At 47.4% G+C, this 15,859-nt stretch overlaps 1 protein-coding gene across 3 annotated transcripts in view; it reads right to left on the bottom strand.

The window, feature by feature from the left end:
• The window catches only part of TRIM37 (tripartite motif containing 37), a 1,106,152-nt gene that overhangs the window by 941,068 nt on the left and 149,225 nt on the right, over positions 1-15,859 (bottom strand). For all 3 annotated transcript variants that reach the window (XM_085649381.1, XM_085649379.1, XM_085649380.1), the window contains exons 3-4: positions 9,385-9,425; positions 7,630-7,746 (exon numbers count right to left, since the gene is read on the bottom strand). In XM_085649381.1, coding sequence (XP_085505507.1) covers positions 7,630-7,746; positions 9,385-9,425 — 158 coding nt within the window. The remainder of the gene's footprint in view (positions 1-7,629; positions 7,747-9,384; positions 9,426-15,859) is intronic.

Here is a 15,859-nt window from a genome sequence, read left to right on the forward strand (position 1 = left end):
GAAACGGGGAGCGTGGTGCAGAGCGGGCGGGCCAAACTCCGGAGGAAATGTGCAAAGCATCCACGCAGTACACACAGGCGACACACAAGGCACACTACAAAAAGAGACACTACACCAGTTTGGGTAAAAAGAACTTTTGTATTGTCAAAACCACAAGGTGTCAGGTAATCTCTACACTGCGCCAACTGGCGCTCGATTCAAATTTACAGGGGGGAATTATGTACAGGGCAGGGCCAATCGGGCCCCTGCCGGAATCATTGCGACATAGAAAACCATGAAGATAATCCATCAGCCTCAATCCTGCAAAAGAATACCTCAGGGCATAACATTAGGCGAAGGTCCAGAACACCTGTAATAAAACCATCCTGACATTCTCTTATGCCTCACTAATATGAGTGACTCCTGAGCTAGAGGCAGAAATTAGGGTAGGCAGTGCATCACACATCAAACCCTGGCATCTAAAACTAGCGCTGCACATAACAAATGCCTAGCACTTTAAATCAGGCCTAGGAACATAGCGCTGCACATGGCAATTGAATAGCGCGTGAAAACAGGCATCAATACATTACGTATACCTTCTGGCATCATCACTGGGTATAAACTCATCTGCATAGTTCACTTCAGTATGGGGTCTAAACACCATAGGGCAGGCATGAACTACCTGAGGTCATCCTAGTATGATAGTAGGCCTAAACATTAGCATAGCAACCCTGAGGGGAAAAACACTAGTTAACATTGGGCACACCGGCATTATCCGGAGGGCCCTCAGCAGAAGTCTCCCCTTGTAGTGCCCTCCTAGCTAGGCAACCAAAGGTGCCCCACGTCGCCACTACCCACTGTCCGTCGGGGCCGTGGCGTAAAATCGTCAGTTCTGGGCACGTTGGAGTCCCCTCCCGGGGACTCTGGAAACCATCCAGGAATAATGTGGCCCCACGGAAGAATACGGACCCTGGGGGCGGGCACCGGCAATGTACCCCGAATTCACCCCCCTATCACTCAGCATCAGATCCCCACTCACCGGCTTACTGAAAAGCTCCTTGGGCCAATTAGGCACACGTGGCAGCTGCCCACTGCCAGTCGGGGCAGCGGGAGGGGCACGGCCGCCCCGGACACTCTCAGGGTCTCTGGGGAAGGCCCCACGGGGGCGAGCACCGACGCTGTGCCCGGCTACCTCACCTCCTCCTTCTTCACCAGTCCCCCTCGGAGGCCCTCACTCACCGGGTCTCTTGGGGCCGGCTCCGGACGGACTCCGCTCTTCACCTGGCAGGCGGGGCTCTCCTCCGCTCCTGAGAGCCCTGCCAGCTGTAGCGCCACGCCGGACTTCACCCGGGCCCCCTCCTGGGACCCGGGACTTCGAGGCAGCCTCAGCAAGGCTGCGGACGTCCTCGGCTGGGGGAGGCGGGGTAGGTTCCCGTCCTCCCTCTCTGCTCTCCCCGACGTCGGACTTCACCCGGGCCCCCTCCTGGGACCCGGGACTTTCAGGCACGGTTCGCGGGGCTCTCCTCACCTCCGGAGGGCCCCTCGCCACGGAGTGACATGTCTGTCGAGTCTTGGGGGTGACGCCAGCGCGGGGTAGGCTCCCGCCTGGCTCTCGAGTCACTCCTTCCCCTTCCCAGTCGGCAGTAGAGGTCCGCGCCCGCAGCCGCCAATCACAGCGCGGACTGCGGGGGCGCGGCCTGGAGGACGAATGGCACAGCGGTGGGGGCGGCGTTTGGCAGTCCGCCCCCGTCTGGTGATCGGAGTCCTTGGCTTTGGCTTTCAGGCCTAACTCGGCCTACTTGGAATTCCGGCGGCCCTCTCCTCCCTGGAGGCCACTTTACCTCGGCTGCGACGGGGCCCCGGGCTTCTCCGCGGGCCCTGGTGACGACGGGGGCGACTTTTACGGCCCTGGGCCGCAGCGGTGAGCGATCCCTTTCTAGGTTCCCCGATGGGGGTGGCAGAAGTTAAGGGCTGGCCCCCGACTCAGGGGGTGGCGATATGTTCGGCGCCTAGCGCCCCCTTTCTCCCACGACGACGCCCCAGCTCAGGGCAGACAAGCTGGGAGGCGGCAGGCCACACGCCAGGGGCAGAACACAGTTCAGAAGAATGTAGCGCTCATCAGCTATCGCACTCTCCTTCTACGGGCAGCTTGGATATAGCGCTCTCTCCCTGCAGACAGCTTGTGAATAGCGCACTCTGGTTCCTGCCCCTTGTTGGAGGGTTTCTTGAGGGGGGGAAATTGCGTTGGTGGCTAAAGGCGGACTAATTAGTCTCTGCCTGTCGTCCCTGGATTCTCCTCTCGCCGGGCCAGATCAGTGGGTAGTTCAGGATGCCTCACTCACTTGAATGGCAGCACCTAAGCCCTGTCACTTTCAGAGGCATAGCTCCCTGACTAATCCTACCGCCTAAAACTCCTGCGAGGGCTTCTCCAGGTTTGCGTTGTCCCAACTATAGCTTTCCCTCGCCCTGTGGACAGTAGAGGGGGGGTAGGTAGGCTCAGGGCCCAGCACACAGGCCTATGTGGCGGTAACCCCTGGCAGCAGGTCCCCTCTCTCTCTGGTCCACCCTCTGACTGACTGCATGGCAACCCAGCTCCGCCCTTTATACGCCCCTCACCCCACCTTCCAGACAGTGCCAGAAGCTTCTAGAAGCGTCTGGGGAGACTGGCTCTAACTGGCCTAGGGGGAGGGGTAGAGCACCCTGGGTGCCAGGCTTCCCTCCAAAAGCTGGGGCTGCTGGGAAATAACCACTAGACTGTCAACCTAGCTCAGTCAAACGGCGCAACCGCACAGCTTTGGCATCCATTTTAAATTACATTTTTAAAATGGGGAAACTCAGTCTGCACACATTCAATCTTTGCATTTCACATGCATTCACGTAACATGCGGTTTCCCATAAAAGCGAAAAATTTCGGGAAAAAAGGCCAAGTCCAACACTGCCATATATCTAGGTGTGGAGAAGTGCACACAAACTACAGATCCCAGAAGGCCCAGGTATGAGAGTCCTTCCAGTATTTCATGCGAATGTACACGTCAGCCGGCCAGCGTAATTTCGATTGGGAGGAACGGAGCTTCCTCGCGGCTGCAGGCATTGAAGTTCTTCCGTCTAGGAAGGAAGTTCTTGCTGATTTCTTTCCCCGACAGCCGTCTGCTGGACTGCAGGGCGAGCCGCTCTTCGACCTACTGCCGACTTGCGGTTGTGTTCGAACCGAAGTCAGATGTTTCTCGGCATCGCGCACCTGGAGTAGCATTCTCGCGGAGCGAGACGCATTGGTGCCTTAAGCAGTTTTGTTTTCGGCTGAATGTTTGACTTCAATGGCTGTTGAAGTCCTGAGCTGCTCGGGCTCGAGTGGTTGTTTGTCTGGAAGTAACAGCGCTGGACTAGAACAGACTAAGAGCGACGCCGACTGAGAAGGTACGGGGCCGGGCACTTAAGAAACTGCCATTTATGTTGGGATTGTTCATATGGGGTTTGCTATGAAAACGCTAGTATATCCTATTTTTGTTTTCGTTTATTTTTCCACGGAGCCTATGTGTTTCTTTTGTGCTACACTAAGGGAAGATTATGAGCTGGTCATAGACTCATGAAAGCTATAAGTGGTTGAAGCCCTTTCACCAGATCTTTTGAAGCTTAATCTTTGAGGAGCTCCTGGGAGCAAGGAACTGGACTTTACCTACGGGCTCCTGATTTATATTTGAAGGGAAAGTCTATCACTAGGGTATGTATGAGTGAGGGAGGCGATTTAATATAAGTGAAGATGGGCTGAATGCAATATTAACCAAGTGTGTTCTGTGTTGTAGGTATGTCCTCCTCGGTTGTGAGACTTATCATCACTGGTTAGTGAGTTGGACAGTGGAACACCGCTGCATGGGGAACTTGTTTGAAAGGTACTAGTCCGCTTAGCGAGATCATATGAGAGTAGTTAGAAAGTGGAACTGTATTAATCATTGTGTTTTCTGGTATCCCTTTCCCCGCTGTTCCTACCCTAATTCCCTTCCCTCACTTGATCACCTCAATACTCTGTACGTTATGGGTTAGAGTTGAGGAAGTCGAGAGGTGGACCTCTTTGAGCATCGCCCGGATTCTGAGGAGTTCCTGTGGACGCGACAGTATCCTCTCCAGATATACAACCCCCATATATACACTGTAAAGGATTTGCAGCAAAGACAGCAAGCACTCTGAACTGTACCAGAGTTACACTCAAAGAAGATCTTCACCTCTTCTCCAATTGATTTCTAAACACTGCATCTGTCAACATTTAACCTTCAAATCTCCAAACTCTTAAAAGAGAAGGTAGGAATGTGGGGAGCATCACCTCTACAATTACTGGCAAATGATCTAACAGAGTTCTAGGCAGGATGCAGCAATCTGATATGCATCTTTAAAATTAACTGCCAAAAAACAGGAGACAGATTCTGAAATGCACATCATGGACACAAGTAAAACATGTATCCCTCACACCGCCCAACTGCAATGGTGACAGCCATCTATCAAGTCGTAATTGGAAATTATCTCGCCTAGTCACTTCCATGTTGTTGGGAGGGCTACCAATATCGTTTTTAAAATCACCTCTGCAGGATGCATCAAACCCCTGATATTGATGAAAGCAGCTCACTTTTTTATCTAGCTATTGTAGAGTAAAAGCATTTGGGGCATAACAGTTAACAAATATAGTGCTGCGACCCATGAGCGTGCCAGGTCCATGCACAGATCTACCCTCTCCCCCCTACCCATGCCCTCACCATGGTGGATCATTCTAAAGCCAAACTTGCTATCAATAAGTATTGATGTGTTCCTTGAATGCAAACTGCACAGAAAGTGAAACATGTATGAACCGCACCTGTAGCCAGACCCACACAGTGCTAGGCTGAATGTGTCTCCTGTATCATTTAACTGTTGACGGCATGCACATTAGCATACAAGAGGACACTTCTGGACTTACGGGAGTTGTTGAGACCCCTAAAATTCCAAGACATTACCTTTATTATAAATGGCATTATTCAACCTAAATTCCAGAAGAAATCCATCTTTGACTATTTCACTATCCACAACACTCTAATGTTTCAACTGCAATATCTCACAAGTTGTGTTTATACAATGCAGGTCATCTTGAAACCAAAGTAACTTACCCCAACACCTCACCACCTACAAAGACCGACCCCCAACTAGCGATTATATCCCACCCTTCTGAGGTCATCGACTCTGGGAGCGTTCCACATCAAAGCCCTGTGATGAGCAAGCTAGGAGAACCTTTATATCCTTAGAGGGCCTACTGCCACCACTAAACCCTCCTCCCACAATTCACTTAATCCCTAAAACTCATACTGCCCCACAGGGGTACTAACATACAAAAGTAAAGAAAACTTCAGGCCTACATTGCAAAATGATAGCCAAGTCATTGGCTAGTAGAAAAAGCTACTAAGGAAAACAGAAAAGGTATTTGCTAAACTCCCAGGGAGGACATAAAGTAGAATTATAATTTTAAGTGCTATTCACATGCTGTTCCACAACTATCAATCTCAGAAATCAGTATCTGAAATCTGAATGAGTGGCACCACTCCAAGAAAATTCACCTCCTGGATGGTCCAGGCATTTACCTCAGTAACAAGCTTGTGCACAAAGCAGCTAGCTCCTAAACGGCTACCCATGGGCGCTATCACGTGTAAACACACAGGCGGTTTCCCACCATGACAACCTCATGATGCAGAGGCTGCCTGAACTCATGATTCCTCCTGCACACTGGACAGGAGGCAAGCAATCATGACATCATTGTCCTCAGACATACCTGCAGAAACCAAGCATGGCTTGACATGTGAGCGGGGCAATGCCATGTACTCTGGCCCACTAGGCGCCCCTCTTTGAGCTACGCACTGGAAAATAACAGGGTAGCACTGGCAGCTGGGGCGAAAGCAATAGCCAAAACCTCAGAAGAGCAGATGCCAAACCCTCCTGCCCCTGGCTAAACTAGAAGTGTCAAGCCCCACCAGCCAAAAGCACACACGCATCGGTCCCAGATTCCACCTTAAGGGCCTCACAGATGCAGCTCCAGACTGCCCCCAACAAGAAGCACTTATCACCCTGCCTCAAGATCATCAGAGAGGGGAAAGCCACAAAATAAAGGGTCATTTCAGTATATGAAATAAGCAATGGAGGCAGACGTTAATAACAAGCAAGTTGTCCCATTAAGTGCGATAAATCCAAGATTCAGCCACCAGTAGGGGAGTGTCCTTTAGTATGGTGTCAGCAGCTCGACACACCTGGAACAGCCCCAGACCCATTAAACAGCCCTCAAATTAGCTTTTGCAGAAAATGCAGTGTCTGCTCAGCTTTTCTGAGAAGGAGAGGGCTGAATTCATGTTTTTATTTTTTTTTAAGTGAAATTTATCCTTCACAATATCGAGCTTCGTCTGATACTGCATAGCATATCTCACACCTTTGGTCTACTGTACCGCCTTTACAGGTTGAAAGTGTTTACACACATTCAGCACTACCATTGTGAAGGCTGGTTACCTGCTCACTCAATGCTTTTCATACTACCCCCACGCCCCCACCGTCCCCATTCACTATCAACCCTCAAAATGGAGTCTCAGTCTCTGTAGGTCAGGACATTAGCAAGACTGAGCCAGGGGTTATTTCCAGGTCTAGGTTTGGGATTAAGAGACCGGTTATCCATTTCTTCTCAGCAAATATCAAACGGGTTGCCATAGACGGATCTCTAATAAATCACATTTTCTACAAATGGTTCCAGGAGGTATTATTCCACATTCTTGTACCCAAGAAAGCAGCTATTATTCCTCTTAGTTCTTGCCTCTAGGTCGTCAAGCCTGGCATGGGACGTCTTACGCCTGTGAGGTAGGGCCTGCACTTTCCCTAATAAAGTATTCAAAGTGTCCTCCACATCACTCACTTTGCCTTTCATGTCAGCAAGCCTTCCAAGTCACTGAGTCTAATTGTTTCTGCTTTAGGTCTAATTCTATGTCCTAGAGTAAATCTTACCAGACAGTGTAACTATCAGGTCTCTCATATCAGCAAGCAGTGCTATATATCCTGTGGAGCTTCTGAAGAAATGCAGGCTGATTGCCATGTTCAGCCATTTTGTCAGCAGAGGACTGTCCCGGATAGCAGTTTTGTGTGGACAAAAAGTCTTCTATCTTCCTTCGTTTCTCATTAGCACTGCCCAGATATATTACAAAGAGAACAGAACATATGCGGACAACTATATTGCTAGATTAGCATATGGCTTGCTGTTTTCTAGGGTGGTTCATCAGGTCTCATTCTTGAACGCCTATAAAATTGTTTTAGATTTGCTTAACTCCTTCAGATGTCCATGTCCTGCCCATCATCAAAAGGTCATATATGATTAACACCAACCTGCAACATTACAGTAATGATTACAGAAGAGTTGTGCAAAAGGAATACCAAGAAAGGTTAGGTGAAATGGCAGGTGAGTGAGGCGTTTACTTTAAACCAGCTCCAGTTAAAATTATTTAATCATACGTATAATCCACTCTACTGGTAAACTGAAGTAAAGTACAAAAAAGAAGCATCAACCCATGTGATGAGTCAGGAGATCAGCTATAGAATCTACAGTATATAGCCAAACAGAACATGCTGGACACCACCAATGTTAGAGGAAGCCTATCAACATACTTGTCCTTCTCATTTTCTTCATGTTTAGTGAGATTACAGAGCTGTAGGGTATCGAGCTGTTGCGTGACCTCTTCTGCCCACCGACAGTTGACCAACTCTCTCAGCTGCAAGGGCGCTCTGTAAAATATTAAGATTCACATCAAAAGGTAAGCATGCAATGTACTTGTTTATAATAATGGTATTGTATAAACAAGTGGCATGGGAAAAAAACGATCTGGAACATTAGATGTCAAAATGTAATCTGCACCAGGGGAGCCAGGTCTTCGCATTAACCCAATTCCTTTTCAAGGGATTTTTGCAGAATGATTACAAAAGCATATTTTGTTCATCACAATCCTCTTCTAATTAATTTTCTATTATATTCTGGATTTACTAACATTTTCAGCAGGACAAAGAAATAAAACAAAATATCGCTTCAACTCAAGATGGATGGATGATCTATGCAGCATTGGTATAGTGCGACCAAGCCACAGGCAATGGAGCACTGTAACAAATAAAAAAGGCTACGATACAGTCAAAAATACTCTAATAAGTATACACTAGAAAACAAAAGCAGATTAAAGGTTACTTCAAGAAAGATAGATTTCTTGCTAAGAGATTTTCAGCAATAAGATAGGCCCATTTCTCAGGGGGTATCAGCAGAGGTCAAACGCAGTGGTGAAACACAGCGTAGTACCATAATTTAGGACTTGATTTCCCATGCTCATTCAGTGCGCCATATTAGGACAGGGCCCAGCAGCTAGTCACTACACCTAAAGGTGAGTCTTTTAGGAAATAGATGCAAAACGTATATTTCAGGTTTGACAGGCTGACTTATAACTGGTACTTTAAGTCAGAAGGACTATGGATAATACAGAAATATTATAAGGGCACAATGGAGACATGCTCCTCAACCACATTTTTAACAGAAGAAAAATTAAAACAGCACCTACTGCCTGCAACAACAAACAAACAGTAGCATAACATGTAACTAGATCATCAAATCGTGTTTTCCATCGAAAGATGAACATATTTGAAAAATTAAATTCGAAAATCTTTTACTAACACCCCCAATCACAAATAACTAAGTGCCATACAAGAGCTCTCGTTAATAATAATGTGCCGGTTTAAAAAAGAAGCGTAAGCGTACAGCGAAGCTCTAGGACTCTGCCTGAAAGTACTTTTACACTTTTGGAAGATTCACAAAGTAGATTTAACAGTACCACTGGAAAGTCACATCAGTGGCAAGAGAAGCCGAATAGGAAAAAGCACACTTTCTCTCTTTTTTGTTTTACCTTCCTTGGGGGATTATATATTTTGCTGCAGAAAAAGCCCTTTACACCCCATACAAGTCCAGGTTCCACTTTCCTTCTCGAGTAAGTCTTCGACCATTTCCAAGGTGGAAAGAGTCAGATTTCAGTTTGTAAATGCACACAAAGGTACATATTTGTGGGTGTTCAGAAACCTACAAGGCTGGTCATGCCTTGTAAATGACCATTACTCAACTCTAGCGTTAGACTTTCTATCAAGAATTTCTACAAACTCATGGAAGAGAAATTCGCAGTAGTACAAATTCATGGAAATTATGACACACAGGAAACCTAAGGATTTTCGGTCATAAACAAAAGCTTATTGCAGACAATAAATTTGCAAATCAGGCTCAAGGCCTTTTATTCATCCATCAAGTGGTTAAGAAATGTAATCTATGGCAGAAAAGACATCATACATCTGTAGGATTTAAACAAAATCATTCTGCAAAAATGGCAGCAGTCTTACCTGCAGTGAGGGCACTGTGCTCTCTGTTCTGTCAGCCAACGCTAAAGGTCAAATATAAAAAACAAAAGATCAATTACACCTTTCCTATTAAAACACACTAACACACACACAGGAATCTTTACAAGGACAATCTATTAAAAATATATATATACACAAAACAGGTTAGGCAGACATTGTACATTGGCAGAGAAAATCCTTGAAAATGTTAACCACCATCACCGTAGGAATATAAAAGTCATTTTAGTCACTTAGCTCAGCATTCGATTAACAACCAAACAAAAACATTTAGAATGCGGACCAAATCCCAAAAGACACCCTCAGGGAAGTAAATAAACTTCTGAATAGCTCTGTAAAAATGTAATTGCCCCAAACAAGACAGAACACAATACTTGTTTTCTAATGCTGCACTGTTTCCCAATGCCTCATGCATTGAGGTTTATTTGAACACGGCACTTTCATTACTCATGATTGCAAAGATTTACCAAAAATAAATAAAGTGTGCACTGCAGAGAAGAATAAGCACTGGAAAAGAGAACAGTTCTCGTTATTTTTAAAGAAGCACTGGTATTCACAAGTTCCTGCCGTATCTAGGCCAATACTAGAGGTCCCTCAAGCTAGACACAACTACTTTTGCAGCAGGCTGCAGTCTCTTCAGACGTTACTGGAGGTCCCACAGCACAAATTAACGACTTTTCACTAGATAGCAATCTCATGGCAAAAGTAAGATACACGTACCTCAGATGTGGAGGTCGGTTAGGTATGGTAGGCACATCAGGTTGGTATGCAGAGTTAGGTATGGTATAAAGGTTTGTGCTATTAAGGCATTTTCTTTACTTCTTTTTTGCAAAACTTAACATTGTTAATGAGAAACACATACATGTACAGTTATTAGTGAAGCACTCAATCTTATTTATAAGTAAGTGGTTTATTATTTCTGATGCTGTAAATTGTCCATGCTTGTTGCCTACAATTCACAGCATTTAATATACAAATCAGGCACTGGAGGAGAAGAAAATGATTGGTTTATTAATATAATTTCTTCTAGGTGGTTAAGAAACAATAATACTAAACAACAGTTTTTACACAGCGTTGGCAACGCCAATAGATCTCACCTATGCAAGAGCTATTGGCTTTGCCAATATGTTTTAGAAATGTTGTACACCAGAGTGGCTGCTGTCCGGCATAGCTAAAAGTTAGTAGGGTAGAGTGAAGTGTTTTAAAGAGGAGTGGAGTGGTGTGGAGAACTGGAGTGTCATGAAGTAGCATACAGCGTTGGGATGTGTCGTGGAGGGAGTAGAGTGTTCTAGAGTGGAGCACAGTGTCAAAGTTGAGTAGAGTGTTGTAAAGTGGAGTAGCATAGAGTGGTGTGGCATAGATGGTGTTGAGTAGAGTGTTGTAGAGTGGCATGCAGCGGAGTAGATTGTCAGAGTGAAGTGGTGCGTCAGAGAATAGAGTGAAATAAAGAGGCATGGAGTGGCATAGAGTTTCGTAAAGCATTTTAGAGTGGAGTAGTGGCATAGTATGGACCAGTGTGTCAGTGAAGCATAGTTTAATGGAGTAGAGCATCATAGAGTGGAGTACAGTAGAGTGGTCTAAAGTGAAGTAGCATAAAGTACAGAGGTGCAGAGTAGATTGGCGTAGAGTGGAGTGACGCAGAGGGGCGTGACGCAGAGGGGCGTGACGCAGAGGGGCGCAGGGCAGTGGGGCGCAGGGCAGAGGGGCGCAGGGCAGAGGGGCGCAGGGTAGAGTAGAGTGGTGTTGAGTGCAGTAGAGTGGCAGAGTTCAGTGGTGCAGAGTAGAGTGCAGTGGCAGAGTGGAGTCATGCACAGTAGAGTGTCAGAGTAGAGTGTCAGAGAGCAGCGTCCTAGAGTAGAGCAGAGTAGAGTGGCATAGAGTGCAATGACAGAGGAGAATGTTGTATAGTGATGTAAAGTGCAATGGTGCAAAGTAGTGTAGGTGCAGTGGCATAGGATGCATTGCTTTGGAGTAAAGGGGCGTATAGTGCAGTGGTTTAGAGTACAGTGGCATAGAGTAGATTGTTTCAGAGTGGAGTGGTGTAGGGTAGAGTACAGTACAGTGGTGCAGGGTAGAGCATAGTGGTGTAGAGTGACACAACATTGACTGCAGTGGCGTGGAGTGGCGTAGAGTCGATTGCTTCAGAGTAGAGTGATGTGATGTAGAGTGGAGTGGTGCAGTGCAGAGTTGTATAGAGTAGTGGCATAGAGTGCATTTGTGCAGAGTGGAGTGGTATGGTGCAGAGCGGAATGTCCTAGACTGGAGTGGTGTAGAGTGCAGTGTCAGAGTGCAGGGGTGCACAGTAGATTAGAGTGGCGTGGAGTGCAGTAGAGTGGTGCAGAGTAGAGCAGAGTGGCACAGAGTTCAGTGCTGCTGTGTAGAATGCCTTAGAGTGCAGTGGCATAGTGCGGTGCAGAGTAAAGTGACAGAGTGCAACGGTGTAGAGTGCACTGTTGTAGAGTATTGTGGCATACAGTGTAGTGGTGTAGAATATTGGTTTTGAGTAAAGTGGTGTAGACAGCATTGGTTTAGAGTGCAGTGGCGTAGAGTGCAGCAGTATAAAATTGAATGGGGTAGTGTGAAGTGGCATCCAGTGGATTGGTGCAGAGTGGAGTAAAGTGTAATACAGTGGCGTAGATTGCATTGGCACAGAGTATATGGCTTCAGAGAAGAGTGGATGGGTACAGAATACAGTGGCATAGAGTGGAGCAATGTAGAGTGGCGTAGCGTTCACTGGCAGAGAGAGCAGTGTTGCAGAGTAGAGTGACGTGAAGTGGCATAGAGTGGAGTGAAGCAGAGTAGAGGTGTGTAGGGTGCATTGGCGTAGAGTGGTGCAGCAATGTACAGTGTCGTGGTGTAGAGTGGCATAGAGTGCACTGGCATAGATAGAGTGCAGTCATGCAAAGTAGAGAGGCATAGAGTGGTGCAGAGAACAGTGACGTAGAGTACAGTGGTGCCAAGTAGAATAGAGTGGCGTAGACTGCAGTGAAGTAGAGCGCAATGGTATAGTGACGTAGTATGCAGTTGCATACAGTGCAGTGGCATAGAGTAAAATGTGGTAGTGTATAGTGGCATAATGTGCAGTGGTACAACGTAGTTGGCATAGGTAACAGACAGAAGTAGGGTTGCCAGATCGCACAGGCAGGAAGCCAGAGTTGCAGGGAGTATGTAAGCCGTGATCGGATTAAGTACACCTACCAGTAATAGCCAAGAACCATCCCTGAAAGGAAAGGAGAGGCGGAGCAGAATTGCTACTCCTCGTGAAGCCTGTGTGATAAACCCTATCAAAGACGGGCTAGAAATGGACAGTGGTTACCTAGTAAATGGGTTTCCTGTAGCATAAGGACAAAGGGAGCGGAGCGGGTTGAGAACTTTAAGACTGCAGTACATTTCACCTAGTCCAGAAAACCACCGACGTTCCAGGAGGGGATACGTATGGGCTCCAGTTCAAGGTAGGGTGTTGTCTTTGAAGGGGCTGTATAGGACAGGACTGGGACGCCAGGACCGTTTGTATGTAGGGTCCATGAGTGCAGTGAACATGCATATCCCTGAGAAAACATCAGTTTGATGGCAACGGAGGTGCCTCGTGTCATGTGTTTTAAGTAACTGAGGAGAAGCACGTATCACTTAAAGGAAAGTGGCCAAATCGCCCTTGGGTACTGGAGGCTTGGCCGTGGCGGCGGTACTAGTGCCACGTTACTTGTAGCATATTGCTCCATTTGAGTCTGGGAGGGAGGTGGCTTTATTTGCCTGTCTTTACCCATGTTTGGTCCGCTAACCGCATTTCCGATCACCCCCATAGAGAAAAACGGTGGGGTCGGAGAGTGGCAGGCTTCACACAAAATTGCTCTCACTCTCTTCTGTCCAATCCGCCTGGGGCTCTCCACTGTGTTACTGGGTGGGCCTACTGGTCGATTCCCTCCGTGGGTCTGGGTGGTATCCGACTCCTAGGGTCTTCTGGCTTCCCCTGATTGTGCTCCCTGTACGTCCTCGCCGTTATGCACATCGGTCGTGAGAATGATCTGCGTCGATCTGCAGCAGGGGTTATTGGAGGGGGGGGAGGGGAGGTATGATGTCCCGGATGGCTCCTGTGGGTGGAGTCTAATGTCCTTCCCTCCCCCACTGGATCTTCTTGAGTCGCAGGTCACCTAGCAACCCTGTGCGGAGTTTGGGGTTCGACCTCTCCATGCATCTTGAATGGGGGTACGCTCGTGAGTGCCCCCAGGCTGGATGGGCAACAAAGGCAAAGTCCCAGATGGGGCACTGAAGATGGCCGGAGTACCGCACCTATGGATCCCTCTTGATGTGCCTCTCCGGTCTCGTGCATGCCATACTAGTGGTACCCGCTCCCGGAGGATCAAGAGCTTCGCCTCATGTGCTCCTGGCTGTCTCTCCTGGTGGTCAGGAGGCATAAAATGGGGTCTTATAACACCCCAGAAGCTGCAGGCTCTGTCTACAGGTCTCCGCATGACCCTCATTCACCCCGGGGCCAACTCGTTTCTCGGGGCAGGCCCACGGCTCCAGGCATTTGCCAGACCACTAAGGTAGGGGGGTTTTCTCTTCAATAAGGCTGCTGTCTGCGGCCGCTGTCTGGAACCATAGTCTATAACTGTCAGCTGGCCCAGGTTGATGTTAGTCTTCAACTGCCCCCGCTACTCCTCACCTGCATAGTTGTGACTCGGGAGCATCCAGGCTCCGGACGCCGGATCGCAGCCTCCCATATTTCCTGAACCTGGGGCCTACCGAGGTGGGGCTTCCGCGTCGTCACTCTCTCTTCAGAGGGTCACAGTCAAGAGGAGCAGACGCCGCAGTATACAGTCTACTTTAGATGGGGCCCGTAGCTTGTGCAGTTCTCAGTTGTGTCTCCGCAGTCCATCCGCTGTGAGGGCCCGGTCGGTGTTATTGGGGTCTGGTCCTGCTCACCCAGCGACGTCGTCCAAAGGTGTTGGCCGCCGCCCAGCTCCACATCTCGCCTCAGCCCTTTGCTACCCCGCCTGGTGACTCACTGTATAACAGACCCCAGTGGCACAGGGGGTAGAGCTGTGACTTGCTGCGGCCCCTACGCAGTGCATGGGCATAGGGAGGACCCGGTCAAATCTCGACCCCACGCTCCCAGTCAAACAGCCGGATTCACTTTGCCCCAACGTCAGATATCAGTGTAACCTGGGCGCCGCCACCTTGTACCTGGGTCTCCCCACTCTCCAGGAAGCCGATGCGGCACGGGACGACCCCCAGGTCATGTAGAGGCACTACGGGATACTTAGAGAGAAATCCGGCTTCGTGATTATGGACTGGATTCGAGCGGTTGACAGAGGGGTCTGGAGCACACTCAGAGTGCGACCGCTACCTTGACGCTCTAGGCCACAACCCCCACATACAGTTTTATTGATAAAAGTATACAGCACACACAAACGTTAATGTGTAGAAATGTCATCACCCAATGTATTACTTTGGTAGTCATCACAGTTAATTTACAGACATTAAAATGTTGTTGTCGGTTAGAAGAAAAAACTTCTGTACAGCCTTCCTCAAGCAGACCCCGCTAACCCAGCATGATTATCACATAAATCCTCTTACTTTGAAGTTAGAGAAATAAAATTAAACATCAAGCTCTCTGGAAGACACAGCCTGGCCTCTTTCTTTGAATGCACAACAAATGTGACAAGATAAGAACAAATTAAAGGCCTGTTTATAGAAAGCGAGTTGTCGAAGAATACAGTAAACTTGGTTTGGGAAACAGGAGGGATACATTTGAGCTCGACAGACTAAAGGAAATATAGCTAGCAAATAGAAATCCAGGAAATGAGAGTTACTAAACACATATCCAGCGATAAGCAACTTGCGGAATGTACCTAGATCAACTTTCTGAATGTTCCCAAGTCTGGTAGGCACAGTTCTAAAAAGAGCCAGTTTACTGAATAGACTCTGTTAGCAGAGTTAAACTATACCATCAAATAAGGGCTTTATTAAATGGAAACAGAAGATTAAGTTTTTATTGTAAGTGTTGAACTTAAATGGTTATGCGAGCAATTGCACACTGGGACATCTCCACATGTACTCCATGCAATGTAAATGTATCAGCAGGTACACTGTGTTAATATCACTTTCATACTGTTGTCACATATCCTGCTGTTGATCGCATGTGTTTTGTGTTTCTTTTGGCGGACATATGCAAATGCTGTACAATAATGTGATGTCAATTATGATAAAATCAGAAAATACCAATAAAGATATTTTAAAAAAAAAAAGTGTTGAACTTAAATGGTATCCACGGGAAAATGATGACTAGCAGATACTTTGAGAATCATTTTCTTGCATTTTAATCCCCTGGCTGTTCTACTGACTTGTATATAAATCTCAAAGGTGTGTAGCTAGAACACGCTTATGACCTGTATCAATGCCAAAAAGAAAACCCTACTTTTTTTTCTTTTTCTTAAATAGTCCTCCTAATAGGTGGCAA

The sequence above is a fragment of the Triturus cristatus genome, chromosome 3_2, assembly GCF_964204655.1.
Source record: "Triturus cristatus chromosome 3_2, aTriCri1.1, whole genome shotgun sequence".
Lineage (NCBI taxonomy): Eukaryota > Metazoa > Chordata > Amphibia > Caudata > Salamandridae > Triturus > Triturus cristatus.